Genomic DNA, 26893 nt, shown 5'->3' with positions numbered 1-26893 from the left:
TTTTGTGAATACATTCTGTTCTACTGAGAACGCGAACTCAAGCTAGCCGTCATATTTCCAAAATATCAAAGCCTGTCAATTAAAAAACCTCCGCAATTTTCTATCTTATACATAACATAGCCAGCAGGTTACCAAAACAGCTGCGAAAAAGAGTTAAGTGTTGTACAATTTAGATAGCAAAATGTAAAAAAAAACAGATTTTGAATAGAATCTTATTCCAATTCACTCACTAAGCCTTTTAACTTCAACAACCTTCAATTGTTCTCTATGAAACTTGAAAGGATTTTTAGGGTAATCAGAAATGAACTTATGAAGTAATTTCGAGTGCGATCATTTATGAGAAAAACTAAGCATATACGGCAGATTGCCGGAAAAAAGCTGCCACTGATTCCAATAACACCAATTAGGATTGACAGAACAGAAGAAATGGACATAACTGATGGATGTACGAAAACATTTTTCAAGTCCAATTTATTTTGATTTCAATAGCTGTTAGACAAACTCCTGCTTCTTGTTGAGATAATACAGGGGATAGTACCAAAACCAATAAGCATAAGAGATGGTAGCTAAGATTTATAAGAACAAACTTCGAGTGGAGGGCATCTAGAAATGGGCTTTCAGGATTTATCCAGTTTCTATTCTCAATTTCGTCTATCTAACTTCTTTCATTTTAGAATCCTTTGCTGATCAACTGCTGTTTAAAAGCGCTTTTAGCAGAAAAAGAAGACTAAAACTTGCCTAACGAAGTTAAAAAGATTTCATGCAAAATATCAAAAAAACGGCAAAATGAGGTAAAGTGAAACAAATCTTTTTTCGACGAAGTAAAAAACAAAGCAGGACAACTCCTGGCACAATTCACAGCCATTTCATCGACTAAAGAAAAAAAAACTAGATCTAGAACGGAACATGAATAGATTCAGATAACCGTTTAGAAAAAAATCTCAAAAAATCTAAAGAACAGTTAAAATGAAACAGTAAATGTCAAAATGCCGCATGTGAACAAAAAAACACTTGCGAGAAAGTGAATTTTTGTTCAAACATCAATGTCAAAACGCCGCATGTGAACAAAAAAACGACATTCGAGAAAGTGAATTTTTGTTCAACTATGTTTTTCGCTCCTTTTCTGAATAAAATCACCACTCCATTTTGACTTCAAAAATGATGGAAACGTGCAAACATATCTTAAACAAGACAGCATCCCAATAGAATTCAACTTCTTTGAATTGAAAAGAAGAGAGCGCTCCACTATAATTTAAATTCATTGAATTGAAAAATAGGAGCGCAATAATAGCCTGCTGAGAAGATGACGGCGGCTATTAATCACGTAATTAAGCTTAAAACTCTACGCTAATGAGCCTAACAATTGACGTCACACATACAAGCAACTGAAGAGCAGCATTAACGTGTGGACAAAGCCGCACTTTTGACCTCTGCGGCGTGAAAAAAAATGTTTAACAAAACAAACCGTCTAGCGTCGGAAAAATTTCTGTAATGACAGGCAGCGCAATTTAATTCAAGGGCTGTAGCCTAGATAAATTTTTCTTTATGGGTGCAAAAACATCAGACGTAGGTAGGATTCGAACCCCGACCCAATGAGTCCAATTCCGCTATAAGTCTTATCAACGAAGGTATTAACCACTCGATTATCAGGGGCTTGTTTTCAACAATCTAACAATCGGATTTGTAGTGAGAGCAACTGAAATCACTCAAAAATCAAGTAAAAGTGCGTGAAAAAGTCACTTGAGAAGTCAAAGATATTTCTAGAAGAGCAAAACGGTTAAGCAAAAAAAAAATTTCATAAAAAAGACACACGCTTACAATCATTGCTTCTCATTCCGGAGCAATTTAAAATGAGCGTCAGATGACAATTACCGCAAAATAGCTACGCTCAGTTTTAGCAACTATAATAATATGATTATTTTTTACCGTATTGACATCCGTCATTTCCTTTCCAGAGTTATTGACTTGATCAGCATCGCCGTAACCAGTCATGTCTAGTGTATCTGCATCGTAAACCTTATCATCGTCCAGGACATCGCTCACTTTATTGTCACTTGAACCTGGAGTAATGCTTGTTGGGCAAACAAGGGGATCATCAGTCGAACATTTCAGGCCGTAAACTTCGTCACTCAGATTGTTTTCTTCAGGGGGCAAGTTGAACATTGACGGTGAAGCCGGAACACTTTCAGGGCTGTTTTCGTCTGGCTCAACGCCATTTTGCTCGCTTTTGTGCGGACGTTCCTGCTTTTCAGCTTCTTTATCCAGACTTTCAAGTAAATCCTCGTCAGCTTTTGAATGGTCACTGTTGATCATTTCATGTGAGTTGGTGATATCGAAACAAGTTTCCGCAATAACTGCTTTCTCGTACGAGCCTGACTCCTCGTGTCCGTTATCAGTTGACGCGTTGAAAGCTTGATTCCTGCTTGCCGGTGACATCACTGCCAAGTTTTCATACGAAGACACCGTTTCACTGACAATTACAGTGTCATCGGCTCTCTTTCGTTCCAACGAATCTTCCGGAGTTTCCCCAACACTAGTGACAGTTTCGTTAAATTTGATAGTCTCACCTACTTTGACTAACGGCGATTCGTTAACACACTTTGCTTCCAAAATCTTCCTGTGTAAATCTTTCATCAAATTGTTGTTAGCTGGTGAATCATCCCTGACGTCGAAGCTCAGATCAAAACTGTTTCTTTTCGATGAACCGTTCGAGTTGGATGCGCTTTTGCTGCTTTCATCTTTGAACTTATAGTTCGCAAGGTTTAAATCATGGCAAGTTTCGTTAATTATTAGAACCTTTTCATTACCTACGTGAAATTCGCCATTTTCCTCATTTTGACCATTTTCGGCATTTTGTTCCTCTTCGTCGTCATAGTCGTTGTTATCGGGATCAGCATCGCAGAAAGTTTCCTCAACAAGGCATTCTGATCTCATTTTGGTTTTATTCAGGTCCAAAATGCTGCTCTCGTTAACTTTCGACTCGTCAAAAATGTTAACCGATGTTCGTGGAGAGTCCTTGAAAAACATTGAATATCGATTGTCTTTCGGTTCTGACATTCGGACACCTGGTTTCGACAATGATGACGTTGGACATACATTTGAAGGTTCTAATGCTTCGTTCAATAAATTATCAAGCTTTCGAGGAGTCATGTCTTCTTGATTCTTTGCTTGATTTTGTAGTTTTCTCTGAAATTAAAAGAAACAGCTGACTTACTTTCTCATAACCGAAAGGTCATAATTCGAAAAATGATGGCTTCTATATGTGTAAATCTTTCAGAAAACACTGAAAAATCATATTATACAAAACATCATTTCCGACATCACATTGTGCTTGCAGCAGCGGTTGATCTGTGAAGCTCAGCCGAACAGGATCCAGTAGACTGAGAAAAGATTAATCAAACCGGATAGCCAATTTTGAAGGCTTGGAAAGTGACATTGTTTATCATTCAAAACTCAAATCAGTTTTGAAATTCTGCGATGTAGCAAGCTCATGACACATTGTCAGAGATCATAATTGTGTGAGGCCGGGCGCTGCTCTCAATCAAGTTCGTCTTCGGACGTACTCACTAGAGAGCGGAAGAACAAACGCGGATCTAATCATTACACGCCGATGACCAAAACTAGAACTGCTTCATTTTTGAAGCAAAGTTTCAGAAAAAAATGGGCACTCATATGACCTCACCAGACATTTTAAGAAGCAAACTTCAACTGCCTTCATTTTTATTTATTGTACTAAGAGAGTAACTCAGGGAAAAAAACAAACGAAAACTCGAGAACTAAAAAATAAAATCCGTTTTCTATTTAAATTGCATACTTAAAGTTTTTTTAAGATTACATGCAAACTTTATTCAACTGGATTTTTCAGGTAAAAAGTCAATGTTGATTTCGTTACTGCGAAAAAAAAATCGCACGATTTTTAATAGAATGGTCTAAAAGGTTGGTTCTATTTTCAACTGGTAAAGCTTCCAGAAACGCTTCGTGTATAATATTTTGTTTGCTGCATGTTTGATAAAACAGTCAAGTTGAGTCCATTTAGTTGCAGTAAGGGCGCTCAGAAATGGTGATAGATAAGGGTTCAAAAACAATTAAATTTCACAGTTCAGGAATGCCCGTTTGATTCAAATTTCTTGTGAAGAAAATTGCACGCAAAATTCTTTTATTTTGCATATTAAATATTTGCTTGAGTTATGATTTTTATGTTCCCCATAAATGAGCAAACCACAATCAATGAGATTTCGCATAGGAATTGAAAAACATAACCGACTACACGTCGGAAGAATTGCTCTCGAACGACTAGTGGGAGCTCTAATCAATTGCAGCCTGCTTCAGTCGGGGGGGGGGGGGAGCTTAAATGGGACTAAGAAGCTCTATAGTGGGCTTCAAATAACCACATTAGAGGTTAACATATACCACTAGTAAGATTTAAAGTTAAAAAATGACACCAGTTTCGGCGCACTTTTCATTTGACTTTTAGTATTAAATTGCCGCCAATTGAGTTCAGCTGCTTGAAATTGTGATTGAGAGAGAATTTTAGATCACGCGAAACGCAAAAAGTCAAGGGCGTAAAATTCACTCGAAAAGTCAAAACTGTCAAGCGAAAATTTTGCATAAAAAGACACACGTTTACAATAATTGCTATGAACTTCGTTCAAGAGCAAATAAAAATGATCAAGAATTTTTCTGGGTACAGAATTCTGATTTTGTAAATTATTCTGTAGAAGCGACTGGTTTTCTCAACATTATTCACGTGGATCGTGCAAATCAAACTGTATCAATAATGATAAACTTCTTTTCATATTTTGCTTTACAGCAACAACTCGTTCATAATTTTCTCTGTTTACTGAAATCTTTTTCCTTTGAGACCTGCACCGCTTCAAAATTATATTCAAATTATATTTTCAGGATTTATTCCTGATATTGTAGGGGTCTCAGCAAAAAGTAATTTCTAAATTTTTGTTACTTCATTCGGCATGGCATTGATGTATATAAGGAACAGGAGCAGCCCTGAGGCACTCAAAATTATTTGGCAGTAGATCGCTCTAATTCGATTGTTAATACTAAATTATCAACAATATCAAACTTCCCAATTATTTTTCTGCTTTTATCATGTTTTCCGTTAATTGTCCTATTGTGTTTTTGCCAGACATTTGCGGAATCCAAAATGTCGTAATCCAAAAAGTTTCCTTTATAAACAGAAGTTAATTGACGAAGTTTTTCGAAATTTTTCCTTTATAGCTGGAAGAAGACTGATCGGCCGGTAGCTTGAGGGATCTTGAATATCTCCTTTTTGTGCATGGGAACTACTCTGGCAATCTTCAGGGTGACAGGAAAAACGTTTGACAGTATTATGCCATTGAAATATACGGCAACAAAAGAGGAAATAGCAGGCCCCATGATTTCCAGCAACTTGACTGAGCAACAATTTGACAAACTGCTTTGTTGAATTAAATTACCTATCACAAAAATGATAGTATTTGACTATAAAATATCCAAGGTCGAATGAATTGCTCTCAAACGACTGACGAGGAGTCGATTGTATTGTAGCCTGCTTCAGCCGAAGGGGAGATTAGGAGGGCTCAGTAGTACTGGCGAGGGGCACAATATGTTTACTGAGGGGATTAGGAAGTTATTAGAGCTGAGATAGACAACTGGTTAGAATTTGAGGAATAAATAATTTGGGCGCATATGATGTGTTACTTCTAGTACTAAATTGTCGTCACTTGAAATGAGCTGCTTCAAATTGTGAAAAGGAGGCAGCAATTTAGACAACGCAAAAATCAAGCAATCTAGTGCGATTAAAGTAGAAAAAGTAAAAAAAACCGTGAATCAGAAATTTTGCTTTTGAAAAGGAACGAAACACAACTCAATATTAATAGCTTCAGACTTTGGTCGAGAGCAATTAAACATTGAAATATCAAATAGGTATAAAATTAATTTAGCGTCAATAATTTCAAATTATAATTCTCGCAGTTCTGAAGCTATCTTCCAAACTATTTTGTTTGATAGAGTTGTTCAAATTCGTAAAAATATAACTTGGGCGCTTTAAATACACGGGGCGGGTTAAGCCCGAGGAGGAGGAAAGGATAAAGTTGTTCTTAACCATTTAGAGATTGAACAGCCTGAAAATTCATGTTTTCTTCCTATTAACTGAAATCACGAAATTTACAAGGTTTAGATACCACAATTCAAAATTCTTTCAGTCATATTGACAATCCTATTATAAGAGCGCCCTATTTTATCAGGAAAAAGAACGTGGTAGATGGAACCTTCCATCACAGGTTTGTAAACAATTTCTTAAATTAGCAAAAGAAGAAAATCTATGCTGAAATTTTGTTACCCATCGAATGCGCGGTGAAAATTAAATCCACAGAAAAATTTATTTTTCCTACCTGCATCTCTATTAATTCACTACAAACCAATTGACTAAGGACATCTGCCTTTCAATTTTTTGCACATTAATTTGTGATATTACCAGAATAGCAGCGAAAAAGCCTTGTGCCGTAAAATACAGATAACAACAGATACAGCAATAATTCGAAGAAGTTAACGACAGCGCTTAAAAACAAGGAAAAAGTTTTCAATGTAAAAATTCACTACACAGAAGTCTTTCAATTAAGATTTTAAGACGTCTTTATTACAAAAATGAACTTTTTAAACTTATATCTTTTCAAATGGTACTTATGATTTAACGTACATTTTATTGAGTGTGGTAAGTCACGTATAGTCAAAATCTAATGACGCATATGATGACCAAAAAGCTTTTGCTAGAGAGACGCAGAGAGTGTGTGTGCGAGAGAGAGAAAGAGAGAGAGAGAGAGAGAGAGAGAGAGAGAGAGAGAGAGAGAGAACGAAATAACGTCGCGCATTCGAAAGAGGAAGAAAACATTCAGAAAAGCTTGACGTTTTGTGCTTTGCTATAGGAAGAGTTTAAAATGAAATAAAGCGTCAGATGAAAAAAAAAAACATAGCAGGACAAGTACTGAATTAAAATCCAAAAAACTAATTACAAGGACCAGCAGATCAACACTGTTCCAGCGATATCAAACTCTGACACTCACAAAGCACAATCCTTAATGCGAGCGAAAACAACAATATGAAAAAATTAATTTATTCCGAAAACTAGTGCAGTAAGAATAATCAATAATAATAAGAGCCCAAGTCATAGAGACCAATATTGTACAACTGAAACAGTTATTTTAATTCACTCATGCATCATTATGAACCGATGTCACCCTTGATTACAGATAATAATGACAAAACAAAATCAACAAGATATACGGGCAAAACAAAATACAGCCATTATTATTTGGAAACAAATAGCCTCAAAGTCGTCGAAGGACTAGCGATGTAATTACATTACCACATAAATACATTTATGACCATTAGCAACCAAAAACAGCGAAAATTTGACTAAAGACTACCAAAAAGAGAAAAACTGGTAAAACAAAATAAAAACAATTGAAATTTTTTTCCCGAAAACCAGTCCAGTAAAGACAATTAGAAATAGCACAATCTCACATATCCAATTGCACTAAACGTCCTTATGATGCGCAAACTAAACAACAACCTTGTGGAAATCAAAGACAAAGTATATGATATGGCAAAACCACTATCTTTTCGATAACCAGTGGCACCAAAGAAAACAAACACATAACTATACTTGAAAATACTTAAGCGGAACATAACACACAAATTTAGAACTTACTAAACATCTTTTTCTTATTTACATTGGATTAAAGATGCACAGAAAGAACAAGAGAAGGCAAGATTGAAAAAATTCACATTATTTCACAGAAAAAATTCTTTAAGTGAAAAAAAAAACATTAGCTGAAAAAACGGTCCAAAACACGCCGCACTACAAGCCACTGAGAGTTCTTATCGTTAAGGGTAAGCAACAAGGCCACCAGAAATTCAACAAAAACAATCAATTAATGGTGTCAAAATTAGAGCAACCACTTCTAAGTACTCTTAAGAAACGATATCCTAGAATCAACAATTCGCTAATTTTTTTGAAGCAAAAGCATCCAAGTCATAGAGACCAATATTTTTAAACAAAAACGCTGAATTAAATTCACTTATGACTCATTAGCAACCGATGAAACAAGTTATCAACGAGACAAACTGATAAAATAAGAGAACAACAAAAACCAGAGAAACACAAAAGTTCTATTAATTTGGAAAAAAATTAGTATCAGAATCATAAAGATCGTTATTTTCTAACTGAAACGGTTAGTTCAACCCACTTATGGCTCAAAAGCAACATATGTCACCCTTGATTTTTACAAGCCAATCAGATCTATTATTGAGGGTAAGCGACAAGACCACAAGAAAAGCAACAAAAACGCGCAAAATACATATTTTCATAAACAACTTGTAAAAACTCAATCTAGTACGTAAATTCATTTGTTCCTCATTAGCAACCAATGAGACCCTTTATCAATGAGTCTAATCGAAGATAAAGAGAATACCGAAAACAAAAAAACAAATTCTCTACTATTTTAGAAACGAATTAGTGTCAAAATCAAGAAGAACAATATTCTTAAATCGGAACAAATAATTCAATGCATCTAGGCCTTATCAACAACCGACGTGACCGATTATTGAAAATGATTTATAACAAGATATACGGCTAAAATTAAAACAGCTATTTTTTAAAGACAAATAATCACAAAGTCGAATAGCTTTGAACTCAGATCTAACTCATTAGCAACCAATGAAACCTGCCATCAATCAACCTAAATGATTCCACAATAAGGTAAATGAAAACCGGGAAAACAAAAATTTGCTAATATTTTTGAAAACAAAGAGTCTCCAAGTTATAAAAGCCACTAGCTAACACCTCCAACCATTAATTATATAATTATGTTAAATTACGCTATATCTTTAACCGAATCAACCAATCATTGATAAACCAAGGTGATAAGACAATAGAAATAACAAATATTACGGTCAAAAGTCAATGAAGCCACAAAAAAGAATGGAAGCAATTGTAAAGAGGAGCAACGGAAACAGATATGTATTATATTAGTCGCATCCAACAGAAGGAACACTGAAAATAGTCAAATTGACGCACGTGAAAAAAATTACCACCCGAAAAGCAAAAAAATGTTCCTACACAAAATTTACTCCAATTTAAAAGTAATCTGAAAGAAAAACACGCTTCAAACCTACTTGCTTTTTCGCTCACTTTACAACTAAAATAACCACTCTTATTTGACTTCTCTAGGCCATCAAAAAGTCGAAAAACGAGATCTTTTCTTTTTGTTCCCCCATTACGTGCTGCGCTCCCCCAGTTAAACAGCACAGGCCATTACACAGTAAAGCATAATGCAAAATTATGGCATGTCCGTCTGGGGGTGCAAATAGTATGCACTTGTAAGCTATGGGAGCAAAACAAGAAAGATCCGAAAAAAATGTGAACAGACCTTAAGAAAGACACTTCCACTCCAATACAATCCAAATCCTTTGGCTGTAAAAACAGAGGGACACCGAAATATAGCTTACAGCTTCGCAGCTATAAAAACAAGATCCTTCCTCACGACTGCTTTCAATGTTCATATTTTAATAGTGCTCCAGTTTATTGGGCCCAATGCAAGGAAATGAATGCGCAAAAAATGTGAAAAGAATTTTATATAATTTCAGATCTGAACTACTAAATTTTTATATTATTGGGTTTTTTTTTCAATTAGGGCAAAATATTTTTGTGCCCTCATGACTGTTTTTGGCATTGCCAATAAACCACGAGTGTGTTGCATACATTTTCTCAATGTAGTTCCTAGTAATTTGACCCGGAATATGCTACCAAGAATATTTAGGGCCGACGAATTATAAAACGGACAATAGCCCTACCATCTCTTTGTAGGTTTTGAAAAGAGTAACAAAATTATTGAATATTTGAGAATGTAGAAGTACTAAAGAAACAACTTGAAACTCATTGACTTCTTATTTGATGCAAAAACAATTAGCAATCTGATTCATGACATCACAAATGGTTTTTGATTATTTTTTTTCCTTATGGCGGTTAAACCTCAGCAATTAGTAGAAAACGCACCTTTCGACTCGATTGTGTTTGAGGCTGGCTAACTGCGGACGCTATAACACTTGCCGATGAAATTTCCACTGTTGAGGGGTCTTCAAACAACAACACAAGCTCGACGTCACCAAATGTTACAGTATCGTTCACGTCTAAACCGTATTTCTCATTGGCAGGTAACTTTTTCTGAAACATAGATCTGTGATGGAGCCTATATCTGGATAAATAAACAAAAATCTGTGATAAATTAGGCAAAAAAAACATTTATTTTAATTTCCCCTGTTAGTCGCTCTAAGCATAATCAGCGAGGACAGAAATCGAAAGCGCTGATAAATCACAAGTAGTAGAGGGTAATTATAATTAGGAGCATTCTAATATAATATGCTGGCTCATCGTAGTTTTGTTCGTTATGGTAGTTTCATCGTAGTAAATGGAAGCTAAAAAAATTTGATATTAAATCCAAAGCAATGCTTTTTGTATAGGTTATTGTTCGGTCGTGATAATTGTTCCGACCTACTTCAGTTGGGGAGGAACTATATACTCAACTGGTTTTTTTTGTTGACATTTTTGGACCATCGACGTAATCATCGTAGAGAGTGGTGAGTGCTATCATTAGCAAGCCCTCTAGCGTAGAATATGGAATAAAAATGATTTTTTCAATTTTCGCTTTTATAGAGAGTTATTGAGGCTTAAAGTTTTGTGAATATTAGACGTATTTTAGCCGTTTTTATTCACTTTTTCGGTATTTTTGACCAAATTGTCGTCAATTTTGCTAGTTAAAATTGCTAACTGTAGTATTATTGATTTCATCTCTAAAGATAGCGAAGGATTGCTGAACTGTTCGATCCGAGTTACTTGGCCAGAATTAATGCAAAATTTTTGAAAACTCAGACTTCGTCAAAAATAAGAACAAATATGCTTTTGTAGCCCACTTCCTTTCAATTTGCTGGTAGTAGACACCTTAAAACTGCGGCCATATTCTTCTCCAGCTCGAACAATAGCTAGTTGTACTCCCGCTGACTTTAGGAGTCTTCTGGAATTCTAATTTGCCAGTTTTTCGCAAATTTGAACTCGATAATTATACAAAATGCATTGTCTATTTTTTAACAAACTGATAAATTTTGAAAATTGATCTATTTAGCAACCATTTGATCAATCGAGTGATTTGTTAGACACGCAGCAAAATCTGGGCTGATCTCGATCTTAACATGGCTCCTTACGATAAAGTTTTTGGATTTTAATGGGACGCGACCTTTTTTTTTCAAAATATTTCCGCTTTGTAAACGTTTTTTATGCAAATTACTGACAAGAAATTCAAATCAGGTTTCAAATAATGACAGATATTTACAATAAACGAGATTATATTATGGTTCCAGAATGTAACTCATGGCTTTTATGGCTCTGACCAATTGCTTTCATAAAAATTTTATTGACTTCTTGAATTTTGCTTTAATTTGTTATTTTTGTAGCCCAATGACTAAGAGTCCCCAATCAAAGATCCAGTTAGCTTTCCAAGAGGTACAATGAACCTAGAAAACTTTCAGTTGTTATCTAATGTCTGTTATGACTATGAATATTTGTTTTAAGAAAATATCGGATATTTTTTGACCGTTGCAACTATTTTTTCTTATTTCTCTCAACTTCAAGCTCAGTTTCAGTAAAAAAAAGGTGGAAACCAATTTTCTGTGAGTTATAAATTAATGTTGGTAACGGTTTTATATTCAACTGATGGTTCCTCTGTTTTGAAACACGTTTTCATTTTTTTTTATTTTGGAGCATAATTGCATATTTTATGAGTTGATTTTGTTTCCTTTTCGAATTATCACATTTCCGAACAAACCAATTGAAAAAAAAGCATAGTATGGAAAATGCAGAGCGTTGAAAAAAGTCGTATCTGGATATGTTAACGTTTTTTTTCAATAGTTTATGCTTTTTGGGCTGCTGAGAGACAGTTATATAGCAAAATTTTGTTTTTGCTATGTTTGTTTTTCTTACTGTTGTTGTGCGCCACACACCTGATAACGATAGGTCTCAATTGCTTCCAATATAGCAAAATTTTGTGGATTTTTTGTTTTTGCTTATGTTTGTTTTTCTTACTGATGTTGTGCGCCATACACCTGATAACGATAGGTCTCAATTGCTTCCCCAGGGAAGAGCATTAGCCTGAAAACTCACTATCTATCCCAAATTTATCGAAATGCCACTTTAGGTCTACTGTCCTTTGAATTTACTGCCCGAACCCCGATTGAAAGTAGAACACTCAAGATCTCAGAGTTTGGCCTCTGACATCGGATCGAAATCATTCTATTCATCTGAATCTACTGTTTATGGGTGGAATCTTTTCAAAAATCACCTTTACTATTGCAAAGGGGGAGACACCTCTTGAACAGAAATTAAAGAAGGAATTTATTGCGCAATAAGAAATTATCTGAACCGTAGAATTACGGGATATGTGTTATATAACATTGAGTTGTCTAAAAAACATTTAGAGACATTATACTAGGTACCAAAGGGGAAGCGATTGTTGAAAAATCCAACGCGTGTAACTGTCATATTGAGAAACAAAAACTTTTATTTTTAAAACCTATTGACTGGCGAATAAATGATGACCCACCTTGTTGACGAGAGTGCCATTGCGACTGCCGAGGTCAGTGAGGAGGAAACACTTGACCCCTCTGCCATTGGCCTCAATTGATGCATGGTTCCGAGACAGCGACTGAAAAATGCCTATCATCAACAACCAATCCATTATTAGAGAGGCAAGTGTTGCACTAAATGGACCTTTGTCTTTCCTCGCTCTATCTGTTCTTTCTTCTTAATTGTGCGCTGATTAAATTCGTAGTCATTGTTTATATGGTATTGATTTTGTTTTTATAGAGGATAGCACATCGCGTTTTATACTCATGCCTTTTGTCATCCGGCAAATTAGCCCAAACGTTGATTAGTTAGATTTATGCAACAAACACTAAGTGCTTTCTCACAATTTTCAACAAATGTCATCGTCAAAAATCAGGCCAATCGAAATAGCTCACAGCGGTCAAGAGTATCAAAATGATGCGACCCGAAATCACACAAGTTAGATATATAAAATATTTTCATCGCAGGCGTTAACTTACGGGAAGTTTGAACTGGTAGTCAGATCCTGAATCTCGACCAAAAGTAGTCACACCTAAAGAAATAAACAATGTTATGATTCGTAATATTTAAGAGCACGCAGTTCAGCGAACATATAATATCAAATCATTTAAAAAAAATTCCAGCATGCCTAAATGAAAAGTATGAACAACTAAAGCCGGAAAAAATGCTACGCAGTCGAACTATGCGTGAAGGTGAACTCCGTCAGGTGAATAATCGTATTACTAACAACAGCAGTACCGAGACAATTGATTAAACAAATTTGCCGAGCAATTAATATACTTTACAAAAATTCTTATTTAAAAATAATCGAAAACTTGAAGAACAACGAAAACCTCTTAAAAACGCACCTCTCACAAAAACACATTGCTCGATAACGCTTACCAGTTAATTGCAGTTCAAAAATCTCCTAAAAACATACACAAGTCAACATTGGCCGGAAGTAAAAACGTACCCGGAAGGTTGTCGGAAAATCCGATCGGGATTGAAAGAAAATGGAAATCGATTTTTGTTCAAGCACATTTTTAAAGTGCGGACTGTTTTGATGACATTTGTAGTTAAACCAATTCATGATTCATTACGAGAGTATATAGGTGCTTACGATCAATACCACTAAGCATTAGAGGTTGTAAATAAAACGGATAAGAAAGTTCAAGTAGCGGGCATCGGACATAGTGCATCCCGTTTCAAAATTTGGATCTTTTCCGTTTGTGACCCCCAGTACGTTATGCGCCCCGCAGTTACAGTGCACGTGCCATTACATAGTAAATCATTATGTAAAAATATTGCACGTGCGTCTGGGGGGTGCAAATAATATGCGCCCACTAAGCTGGGGGGGGGGGGGGCACAAACGGAAAAGATCCCAAAATTCTACAACTTTCGTTTTTCATACTCACTCTGTTCAAATTTGATTGCCTTGCTGAGCAAATGTTGTTTTAAAGCACTTTGAACAAATAGAAAGAAGATCAAAACTAGCCTACAGAAGTCAAAAAACATTTGACGCAAAATGTTGAACAAGCTGTGAACTAAGGTAAAACGACAAAAAGTTTTACTCGACGATTTAAAAAAATAAGCCCGCCGTCTAAGATGAGGGCGGCTATTAAACAACTGGTTTGATATTGATAACTGACGCTACCACTATCATCTTCAAAAAACTGCAAAAAACTTAAAAACCGAAGAAAATTCAAGCAACAAAATAATTTGAAATTCATCAAATATATGCCGAAGAGGTAGCATGTAATAGAAGCAACAATATATATTTAACAAAATCGAAAATCTGCCGAAGAGGAAGCGTTTCACAAAGTCTTCTATCTTTAAACGTAAAACCAATGTGACTATCGTTATCAATTTTATCATAATTCAGGTAAAATTTAAAGTTTAGGCAAAAATTACCAAAAAAGCGAACAATACAACGCAACTTCGGCGGTATCAGGCAATCCCATTCTCTTTAGTCCCTAGTACGCAGTTGACTGGGAATTAGATTTGTCGTGCATCTTCTCATCCTCGGCGGTATTGAAACCAACCCCGGTCCAGCGCCTTGTGCTATTTGTCATTTTAGCAACTGGAATCAAACTGGCGTCTGGTTGCACCTGAATTGCACCCACTTACAGTCAATAGACAAAGGAACAACAATTTCGACTGATCCTGAGTGCAAGATAATAGAAGTAAATCTCACCAGGCAAAGTTTCCCCACTCACGACAACAATCTTTAACTGAATTGTAATAATCTCAAACAAAAACTAGACAACATCAGAGACTGGATGCAGAAAAATAACATTCAAATAGCTGCCATACCGAAGACCAACATCAATAAAAAATTCACCCTCAAAAACCCAACTGGCTACTGCGTAATCTAAGAGAATAGGCCCAAAGAAAGGCAAAGGTGAAGGGGTAGCATTTATCATTAAGGACAGAATTCTGTTTCAGGAAATCAAACTTAACGACTTCTGACAAACATCTAAAAGTTCAAGACAGAACACACCGCAGGTGGTAATATCAACCTATTGAACACCTACACAACACCTTCGTCTAGTTGTGATACAGGATACAAGATATCAATCAGTAAACTACTTGAGTTAGATGACTGCATTATTTTCGGTGATTTCAATACTCATTGGCCTCTATGGCAATCGAAACTACCGGAAGACGTAAGAAACAATACTGCAAGTGTAATAGACCTCTAAAAGCTTCCCGGGCACCAGTAACGCCAGCTCCAGCATAGCAAGGAACATAGACTGGCGGACGGAGTACGCATTAGGCTCGGACCATTTACCAATAAAGCTATCTATCACCTGTGACCTCATCACACAAACAACACAAAGAACTTTCATCAACTTAAGGAAAGCCATCAATGCAGCGGCTGGCAGGCATATCCCAAAAGTGGTTGCAAACTTTCCCAGCGAAGCAGTAAAGCATTCTCAAAAGAGAACGTCCAGGGAACCCCAAAAATAACCCAAATACACCCTGAAAAAAACTTAGTCAAGCCAAAAGCGCAAAAAATGAATCGAGTTTGTACAAACACTTACACACAGAGGTCACTGCTCTAAACTGTGGAGCACAATAAAGGACTTTCGTTTAGTAACGCTTAACCACCTGTAAACAGCCATATACTTAGACTCCCCGCCATGACCCAAGGAAATGCGCAAACAAGTTTAACCAACAATACACTCCCCATCCCAAGAAAATTGAAAAACAAAGAAATACACTAAGAACAATATGGAAACTCGAAATAGAGGGCAGAACGTTTAAGTGTAACACAGTGAAAGAAGCTATAAGAGACAAAAAGAAAAATAAGGCACTGGGCACAGATAGATTTGCGCCAATCCACCTGCACCATCTAGCCCCATAACAATCAGATACCTCACTGACACCATAAACCTTCCTGTAAACAGTAGAAAAATCCAAAAAGTTGGCCGGGTTATACCCCTACACAAGCTACAAAAACTCAAGGAATCTAAAAGCTTCAGACCAATTGCACTCCTCTCCCAATTATAAATCTAACAGAAAAACTCTTACGAAGTGACTTCACTGAATATCCACTAAAAACATCAGCACGGCTTTGACCTTAGCACTTCATAACGACAGCTCTCAAAAATGTCACCAACGATATACAGAGAGGCCTTAATCAAAAGAAACCTTGCAAACGTACATTACTAGTAGCCTCAGATCTCACCGCAGCTTTCGACACGGTTGATCACAACCTACTGCTAAGAGACATACTCGAGGCACCACTACCAAATAGCAGAAAAGATGGGTCGCTTCATACTCATAGGGCAGGTTTTTTTCCGTAGAATATAACAATAAAATTTCAAAGTGAAGAAAAGTCAAACAGTTCAACACCTAAATCAGCAAGCTGACTCTACACCCAAAAGATATAAATATCACGTCTTAAGCTGATAATAAAACTTCAACTCCATCTCACCAAAAAGTTGAAAAATTACGTGAGATGATAACTCCCTACCTAAATACTTTACACTACTGGCAAGAATCAAGAAAATTAAAGCCATGTGCTGAGAGATCAAGTGCACCTGTGTTCAGAACCTGCTGACGCAAAGAGGCCAAATTAGACTCACATCTCACTTCATCAATACCAGTAAAGTCCAAAGTCAAAGTACTTGGTGTCATCTTTTATAGAATGCTCAATTTTGGAGAACATGTCAAGAGAAACTACAAAACTCAATAATATACTGAAAGATTGCTGGTAGCGACCTGGGCGGCTCAAGACGCACCCTCAATGAATTACATAGTTCTCGGTTGGAGCGCACTGAACTACCTTGGCAATGTAAATATGTCCGACATCAATGACTTAAACAATGAGGGTGAAATGCTGACTGTTAAAGCACACACAGAAATGTTAACAGCGCAATTTCTAGCCAGCGGTTATGAGAGCCACCGTGTTGATCATAAAACAACCTCCTCAACCAGTTTTCGTCACATGAGACCAACACTAAATGATAATTATAGGGACCAGGTGACACAACACACAATAAAGAGCATTTAAATCGGAAAGAACACAAAAATGCGCTCAAAACTATCCAACGAAACAAGGTCCATACTCAGTTGAACAAAGACCACAAGCAACTAGGCACACCTCCGCCGAAGATAGCAGAAGAACAAACGCTGCCACGGATTGCATGTAGCACAATTAGCCGAGCCGAGAACTGGATACTGCCACCTGCTAAACTCTTTTGAGTAGGATCTGTAACAACGTTGACAACCGCTGTCCTAAATGTGATGTAGCACCACATGACGTAAACCACATTTTCAACTGCAATAAGAACACCACGGACCTGAAAGTGATTTACTTGTGGGAAAGACTAGTAGAGGTAGCTAACTGACTGGACTTAATACTATCAGTCCAACACGACCAAACTGCACAGAATAATCCACGTTCCTTGCCCATTTCCCCCAATGTTGACGATACCCCTCCTGTCCCCCCTAACCCGGGGACCGCATGCCATTCACCATGGCGTAGCTGCAAAAAGGTCGCCGGACCACAAGCAAATTGTGGATGGGCAGTCAGGCTACTACTAATATATCTATTATTACGATACAAACACAACTAATATACAAGTTAAAAAGGCAATAAGCGCCGGTATCCCGCCAAAATTATCTGAGAATTGCAGCTATGTGCGACAGCTACAAAATCGGCGAAATTTGACTGCACAAAAAAAACAGTTGAGCGTATATTGCCTCCCCCACTAAAGTGGGAGAGGAACAATCATCAAATTTAATTACTGAAATCACGACGTCAAATTGACAATATTGAGTCGATCAATATTGTTGTTTTTGAGTAAGTTCGTACAACAGTTGTACAGCTGATAGATCCGAGTTTCAAATTTTAATTCAAAAAAAAAATAAGGGAGTAATAGTGTACCTGGAAACAGCGGTATTATGCTAGGCAAGCCCTGGGGAACATTCTGAGATGCACCATATGACATAACTTTGAGCCAAGCAAGCTGAAACACAATTAACACCTATTTTTAATTTAAAAAACGGATATATTCTGTCCCCCCCCCCGGTGTTTTTATGACCCCCCGTTACAATTTATATGTTGTTACATAGCACGTTACTTTGTAAGAAAATAGCACGTGCGCCTGGAGGTTATAAAAAATTTTTACTCACTAAGCTGGGGGGGGGGGGGGGGGCAAACAGAACAGATCCACAAAAACTAGCTTTGTTAATAATAGGTTATGGTTTCAGAGAGAATGATCTAAATTCATAAAGGAACAGAACATTTGCTCAAAAATGTCACATTGCTTAGAGAGCCTATCCTTAATAAAATCAAGACAATAAACGAAAGATCATATCAAGCAATATGACTAGATACCTTCGAATAGGTTTATAAACGATTGATTTTTTGTCCATAGCGCAAGTTCAATAATCAAATAGCCCTGATAATCATTTGAACATTTTTCGTAAGATTGACAACAGCTTGTTGGCGGCTAACCAAGATTTTAACTTCGCTAATTTTCCAATATTGATATTGAAATTAAGGAATGTTATTTTTGTGTCATCTGCATGCAGCAAGAAGCGAATTTTTTGCGATTGGGTAGAGACAGCACATGCTAAAATTGGAAGAACCCGGAGGGAAGAGAACCCCCCCCCCCCGTCTCCAATGCGTGCTAATTTGACGAAGTGCAGTTAAATTCAATTCGCAGCTTTTTGCTGACTCAGTAGTACAGTACTGTGAGCGAAGAATATTTAAATCTATTATAATGACAAGACTTACTTCGAGGAGCAACAACTCATAAACTCAGTGACAATCAGGAACTCACCGGCTTTGGACTGTTGCTGTGATTATTATTGTTGTTTTCCAGGTTTGTTGTGTCTAGCTCAACTACAGACTCAGAACAGGTGTCACTGATTACATCAAATACTTGAGTACATTCCATCTCTTCTGGGACAACAGCTGTGGTTAATGCTGCTCCTGTCACTTTAGATTCAACTGCACTCCGATTCGGAGGAGGCCATTCATTATCGTGATCAGTCACGCTCATAACAACTGCAATTTAAATGCAATTACGGAAGTTTTTCTATTCATTCCCCCTCGTAGCGCGGAAAAAACTTTCATCATATTTTAGCCTTCAAAAATTTTGCTTGATTTAAAGAGCACAGCAGCAATGTTTATTAATTGTTTTGTATCCTAATTGTTGTCATTAACTTATTAAATAGCCAATTGATTGAAAGTCCGGATTACATTAGATTACCTCTTATTCAGTAGAGGGCTTTAGATGCCGGCACTGTATGTAATGGTATTTATTATTGGAGCCAGTTCGCTAAGAAATACATTGCACGGACTGCCATATCACGAAAAGAAACCTTTGTTGGGGAGTCATTACTACTGGGGTGGTCTGAGTTTCAACGTGAGAACTCCGGAGAGATCAAAATTACTCGTAAATCTTCTAAACGTTGGTCATGGTCTATGCAAGGAAAGTAATTTGGTTATTTGGCACGACGTAATCGATAATACAATAACCCCATTTGAGCAAACAAAAGCCTGTCCTGTTCCTGAACTAAAAGACAATCTTTCGCAATATAAAGACCACATTGCTGCTGTTGTATATATATAAAACAACTTGGTGCTCCACTCTGTCTGGAAGGCCTTCGGTCGACTCGAATTGTAGTCAATGACGCCTTTAAACAGCTTATTTCCCATCGTCACAGAAAAAATTACAAACTGATCAACGAATTTTCAAACCTGCATCCTTGCGATATTGCTGAAGCAAGAATTTTATTTACCCTCTGGAGGAAAAGAGACAAACTAGAGCTATTTGGTCCAAGGAAATTCTTTGCTAAAAGACTCATCAAGAAGAGGAAGCTATCTCAGCAGAAGCGAAAGAAAAAGCAGCAGCAGAAAGATTAAGTGAGTACTTTGTTTTTCTGAGAGTCTTCTAGATCCTTTGTTGGTAGGGAGGCTCAAAGTTGGACCAACTTAATCATTATTTAAGCTTCATACGATACTACTCGATTTTTTTAAAGAAAAAAAACTATCCGGGATTGAGCATGGACTTTGATTATTGTCAAGACACAGACTCTGATATAGACTTCTTTGAAGTTGATTTACTGTAGAGGAAGTGGAAGCAATACTGCCTCCACCAAAGATCTACCAAAAAAGATGATTATAAAGCAAAATGATGAAATGAAATCCCTGAAAAAAATAAGCGTAAACTGCAGGACATGGCAGTACTAAATACAAATGCAAATCATAAACTCGACGAACGGACTGTGGAGCACGAAAGATACTCGCGGAAATTATGCCTTATATTCAACAATATTGAAAACAAAGGTGATGCTTCAACAAGTATACTATACATTCTCAAAGTCGTGTTACAAATTAATCTAAATCCATTGAGCATTGCAGCATGTCATCCACTTAACCAAAATCTAAATGCTCCTATCATCGTTAATTTATTTATCATCAAGACAGGGATTTAGTTTGGAGACAAGAACATGGTTGAAGGCGACATCTAATTCAATGGGACGGACGGTTCAAGTTAAGGAGTGCTTAGCCCCGAGACACCGTGAAATAAGGACTGAGGCAAAGCAAATGGGACTACTTGCTTATATCAGACAAAACGTTTTTTGTATAACCAGAATCAACCTAATGCAGATGCTATACAAGTAAAGAAAGTTGAAAGATTATGTTACTCTTTAAAATCCTCATCAAAACTGTATTCCAACGAAAGCTACTCAAGTGCAGTCAGTCAACTAATCACATCGAAACGCCAAAACAGCCGCCAACACCAACAAGAAAACCATCAACCTTGTTGCCTCACAGTGCAAAGCAAAAACGATTTCAATTGTCGCCAGCTCTTGAATCAGAGGATACAGCCTCCCTAGCTAATGATATTGTCCAATCGCTAGTTACTGTATTAGTTCAAGCAAAAAAAAGAAGCTAACAAACCTATTGAGAAAGGTTCGACTGAAGTGACCACTAATGCGCTTGATACCAATTCTAGTTTTCGAAACTCCAGAAATGTTTAATATTTTCGTAATGCATTTAAATGTGAGGCCCTTAAAAAAGCACTAATACCAGGTCTTTGTTCTCCGCCGTCTGTACTATGTTTAAGTGAAAAATGGTTATCTGAAAATGATGGCCCAAAGTGTTTCTTATTACACGGTTAATCTCAGTATCTAGCAAAATGTAGACCTTCAAGAGGCGGAGGTGTGATGATCCAAGTGATAAAAAATTTGAGCATAATCAAAGAAACTAAAACCTCTTTTGAGGAAGCCCTGTTTGTTGAAGTTACTAAAGCAGGAAAAAAGGTTCAAAGTTCTAACTATCTATAATAAACCTCGTAACAACAAAAACCATTTTTGTAGAGCTGCTAGATAAGTTCATGGAAAAGAACACATCAGTCGAAACTCCTTTAGTTGTCTATGGAGATCTCAGTATCGATACTCTGAAAGATAACCAGCTGACCAAGGATTACAAAAAAGTGATCCAATCTATTGGTTTTGAACTGATTGAAACATCGCCTACTCGAGAAACATTGTCTTTCATGTCTTGCATTGATCACATCATACAGCAGATTTGTGTTTCGTCGCAAGTTCTCGTTCTTGAACACCAAAGTTTTTCTGATCATTACCCCCTGACAATTAAAAAAAGATCACAGAAAAATGTTCACAAGTAAATATATTCCGTAATAAATCTTTCCTAAAAAGCCCTGCAAAAGATAAGCAGTATAAGGTCACCACAATACACGAACATCTTAGATCTTTCAGAAGTTATATTGTTGGAGCAGCTGATGCTGACGAAGCTTTCAATAGCTCCAACTGTTTGTTCTTGGAAATCACTGATGACTTTGCCCCTTTTAGGACTTTCCAGTCTCAATAAGAAAAAAATCCCAAATGGATATGGAATAAACTTACAAATTTAGGAACCAGTAAAAATCTCGCTCACTGTAAATGGAAGAAAACAAATTAAAACGTTCATCATCTCGAAAAACTTAAACTTGCACTACAGGTGTGAAAACCTGGTGAGAATAAATAATAAAAAGTATTATTCAAATGTTTTCGAATCATGCATAGGAGACTCAAGACAAGTTATAAACTTATAAATGATCCAAGTTGTAAAAGCATGGTAAAACAAAAACGTACACTTTTAAGTAGCTGTGGGGTTGAATGTCCTAATGAAAATGATATTGCAAACGCCTTCGATCATTATTTTGCTGATGCTGGGATAAATATTTCAAGTAAGTTGCCCTATGTTCCTCTCCAAACTATACCTTAACATCAGATAATGAAGTACAAACAACTATAGATGAATTAGAAAACAAGCCTTCTTCCGGGCTTAATATTATCAGCAACGTTCTGGTAAGAAGTTACAGTGCCATACTTAACATATTTTATTAGTCTATCCTTCATTAACAGAAAGTTTCTCAAAGATTTAGGAAAAGCCAAAGTTATTCCATTGCATAAGGATGATGATAAGACCGATGAACACAATTATAGGCCAATATCACAGCTTATTACTTGGAGTAAAGTTTTTAACAGAATGGTCTATAATCGATTGTATAATTTTTTCGAGAATTTTCTGTTTACGAATAAACTATTTGGATTCCGCCCGAGACACACTACGGTTGATGCCATGGTCGAATTTATTGAAAGGATTCAAACTTGCACAGCTAAGTGAATAATAAGTTTTTTGCTTGATCTAAAGAAAGCGTTTGGTACGATTGATCATGAAATTTTGCTGCATAAGTTAGAATGATATGGTATTCGCGGTAACTGACTAAAGTGGTTTGTTTCGTGTTTATCCAATAGGTACCAAAGTTTTCAAGTCACTGGATCCTTATCGAACTGGAGAAAGTTGAATTGTGGCGTACCACAAGGATCAACTTTAGTACCTCTATTATTCATTATTTATATTAATGATATCACACGCCGCAAAATCGTAAACATAATTTTGTTTGCAGATGACACTAATATATCATCGATTGATTGAATGTAAACCTGAGGATATTCAAACGGATCTCAAAGAAAATGGCAGTTGGCTATAAGCAAACCAATTATCCCATAATTAAAAAAAAAACAGTTCCGTGCCAGTGCTTCCAATCATTAGGATAGTATGAATAATTGTCCTGTTTCTATTAAACAAAGGTGTTAATACCTTGGTTTAAATTTATATTCTAAATTGACGTTCAAGTTTCATATTGATTATGTTAAAGAGACTCGGTAAACAGTGTAAAATTAATTGTAAGTTAAGAAATTGCGTTCCATGGCAGTTGCTAATTTTCTACTACAAAAGCAATATAAAACCAATAATACAAGACGGTATTTCATTATATGCAAAAAACATTCTAGTTTGGAAAAATTTATCTACAGAAAACTTTGAAGTTCATTCATTTTCTTAACCGCCGTGACCGCTGTGAAGATATATTTCAGAGACACAAAATATTGTCTGTATTCGAACTATATATCCACTAAATGCTCAAGTTTGTCCTGAAATCTAAATACCAATTGCATTCTGAAAAATACCTTAAGGATTTATTTTGTTTTGAGAAAAAAAAATCTACTAGAAATGATTATAATCTTTCGCATGAACCTCTTTGTAGAAAAGCTGGAAGAATGTCAGTGCGATTTCGCGCGTCAAAACTTTATAATCTGTTAGAAAATCAGAATCTCTTTACTACTTTTGATAACTGCAATGTTAATGACATAAGTAATCTTTATCACACATTGAAAGACTCTTACATACTTAACAACAGAGTGCTTGTGAAACACATGTTTGCTCTGTAAGGGCTAAATCTATAATACCATTTACGTGCTTGCTACAGGAATATCAGAATAAGCCTGGCTTCATTTGAAGGAAAACGAAACAGTACCATGATTGCATTTTCTCGCACAAATTTTCCTTAATGAAACTGTAAATGGGGAAAAATTTACTTCTAAATGTATATCCTTAACGTATGCATTCATTTAAGCTTACTATAATCTCATAATTGTAGTTTTGAAGTGCTCAGTGTTGAGGACAATTTGTCCCGTTGTCTGTACCCTCCGAGTCTCTTTATAGATTGATGTTTGTTAAAGTTTGTTTTTTTTAGCACTTGGAGAAATTAATTCTTTCTTTCTTTTAAAATTAATATGTCAATTTAATATAAATGTTTGCTCTTACAAGAGTCCAGCGGAGCAAAAATCAGATTAAAAACTGTAATATATAACGTTAAAATATGTAATAGAGATGAACATCAATATGGTCATAGTGTGAACAAATTCAGCAGTGCGGAAAAAACAAAAACGTAATTTTTTTCATGCAATAACTCCCAAAAATATTGTCAACTCTATTTTCGCCAAAATTTTAGCCTTCCCACGAATTTCGATAACTGCACTTCTGAGAATAGTAAAAATCCCACTAGATCTGCAGCAACCCAAACGAACCGCTACTAACTTTGTTTTTGAGCATTGATGAAACTTTGCATTAAGAACTAAGTCATAAATCACAAATAAGAAACTATCAAGCCTCACGAGCGACAAACAGTGAAGCTAGTACTGAAAGCATAACACAACAAGCAGACTCGGTAATGTGCTTAATTATCCAAAAGAGGAAGAGATAGAAAAATTTCAAAACCTCATGAATGGTTCAAAAATAATTCATGAATCCACTTAAACTCAGCCGAATTATTCTCAAACCAATAAACCAAATTAAATGCCTCATTAGAGGGCCAATTATACCTGCCATCAGAGACTATGAGACAAGACAAACAAGTAAGTCAAATTATGGCCAAAGTCGATCTATTTTAAAAGTCAAAGCAGCATTAGATGAAATCTAAACTGGACAAATTAACTTGCATACTACCGGCTGTCTTTATTGAGAATAATTAACAAGTAGACAAAAAACAAAATGAGCGATACTAAAAAATACCTTTATACCTTTAGAACAATTAATGTCAATTAATAGAAAACATTTAGCCATCAACTCAAGTTCATTTTTACATCCTTAGAAAGCCACTGCGACCTGCCATTATCCAGAATGTCATACAACTATAAAACATATACAAGCAAAAATCAAAGCGTCGACTAAATTTTGCGACAAAAAACGAAGTCGAAGACTTTAAAGCAAATCGTTTCACTAAAAATATTAAAAGAATCAACTGAAGTTTCTTTCAACACCATTAATGTAATATTTGACTTGTCATTAATGTGATGATTGGAGAAGACATTTAAAAAAGACGCCAAAAATTGGAAAAAGTATCAAAAAATTTTAAGTTATGAAAACTCGTATCAAAACCAAGAAACCATTATTCAAATGAACGCCATGACGTCTAAATTCCAATTCCCTTGGAGGAGTCTGCGACTTCTTCGCCGAAACTACGCTACAACGTAATAAAAATGAGAAAAGAGAAAACTTAAAAACCAGAAAGTTTTGTTTGAAAACAATATGTGCAAAACCAAAAGTCAAAACAACCATAAGCTAACAACAATAAAGGGTAATTTAAAAACTCGAAATTTCAAAAATAAATTTACACGAACACAATGTTGAAGCCAAAAAACCATAAGTTTTTAGCTTAAATTATAGTGTATGTTCAATGGCCGTCGCGTGCATAAAATTTGATCTATCAATAATTGAGCTGTGAAATCATTTTGGTATGTATTTAACATAAAAGAAAAAAAATCTTTTTCAAAGAAGGACAGCGCCCCATTACAACTCGTCTTCCTATTGCAGCTCTTCTATTAAAAATAATCGTTCCAACTGCTACCGAAATAGCTAATTTGATAAAGAAATAAGTAGCTCAAAATTGGAAGAAGAATTTTGGATAATTATCGAGTTATAAAAGCGAAAAAACCATTAGGTATCAATTGAAATCATCAAAGTTTTTTTAAAGCTCCAAGCATAGTCAAATAGACTTCATTGATTAGAGTTTGTCATGGGACTACAAAAAACTACAAGAGCTGGCAAAACTCATGAATTCATTAAAAATTTACCAACTTTGTCGGAGTCATAAAAACCATGAGCTTTCCTCAGAAAAAAAACACCATATTTATTTAATGGCTTCTAAAAGAAAACAGATTGGTCTGTGAGTTCGATAAAATTCAAAACAAAGGAAAGATCGAAAGTACTTTCCGAACCCATTTTCTTCGCAAAAATCAACGATGAGACCAAATTGGCGCGGCTGCTATAAAACGTCATTATTTGAAATAACTGCGTATTCGATATCCTGGCAATGAAAAATATTATTATATCAATAAATGACGGCTTTTTGATAAATATCGATTCAAATTAGCGAAAGGCCGCCAAATTGCTAGTTCCGGGACACTTTCAGGAACCTGTGATAAAAAAATAACCCTAATCTGAGTACAAGATTGTCTCAGCGGCTTTTACGTTCGCACTACCGGTCAATTGATAAAAAGTGCCTAACGCATATTTAGTGCCATTTTTCCCGAAAAAAGCTGAATTTTCAAAAAAGAATTTCTAATACCAGTCACAACTCTGTGCGATGCTTATATCAAGCTCCTGAACAAAAAAAACCAGGTGAGCATATAAAAAAGAACATTGTTAATTTCCTCTGGTACACATTAGAATAAAAAACAAATGGTAGAAGAGGCAATGTAAGGTTAAGAATATAACATTATGTAAAATTATGAAATCATTAAATTACGCAACTAAAATGTGACATTACATTAGTAAAAAATGGCCTAAAGTGCAATTATAAAATGTTCTCACAATTTTATATGTACATCATGAAGATTTAAAAAATTAAAATCTAATGCTCTCAATGTCAT

General features: G+C 35.9%; 3 protein-coding genes across 5 annotated transcripts in view; 2 read left to right on the top strand and 1 right to left on the bottom strand.

Moving 5' to 3' along the window:
- LOC142340619 (uncharacterized) overlaps nt 1-19198 on the bottom strand; it is a 40237-nt gene extending 21039 nt beyond the window's left edge. The window contains exons 1-6 of the mRNA XM_075391309.1: nt 18946-19198; nt 18045-18126; nt 13150-13202; nt 12648-12749; nt 10052-10219; nt 1927-3186 (exon numbers count right to left, since the gene is read on the bottom strand). Of these exons, the coding sequence (XP_075247424.1) occupies nt 1927-3186; nt 10052-10219; nt 12648-12749; nt 13150-13202; nt 18045-18126; nt 18946-19167 (1887 nt within the window). The 5' untranslated portion in view covers nt 19168-19198. The remainder of the gene's footprint in view (nt 1-1926; nt 3187-10051; nt 10220-12647; nt 12750-13149; nt 13203-18044; nt 18127-18945) is intronic.
- Nucleotides 1-26893, top strand: part of LOC142340620 (large ribosomal subunit protein bL17m-like) — a 435605-nt gene that overhangs the window by 133533 nt on the left and 275179 nt on the right. The window lies entirely within an intron of this gene.
- LOC142340621 (cyclin-dependent kinase 2-associated protein 1-like) overlaps nt 19335-26893 on the top strand; it is a 575438-nt gene continuing 567879 nt past the window's right edge. For both annotated transcript variants that reach the window (XM_075391314.1, XM_075391313.1), the window contains exon 1: nt 19335-19342. The gene's annotated coding sequence lies outside the window, so the exon portion shown is untranslated. The remainder of the gene's footprint in view (nt 19343-26893) is intronic.

The sequence above is a fragment of the Convolutriloba macropyga genome, chromosome 6 (assembly GCF_964194025.1).
Source record: "Convolutriloba macropyga chromosome 6, txConMacr16.3, whole genome shotgun sequence".
Taxonomy (NCBI): domain Eukaryota; kingdom Metazoa; phylum Xenacoelomorpha; order Acoela; family Convolutidae; genus Convolutriloba; species Convolutriloba macropyga.
The sequence above is the reverse complement of the archived record's forward strand: the minus strand, read 5'-3'. Positions and strand labels throughout refer to the sequence as shown.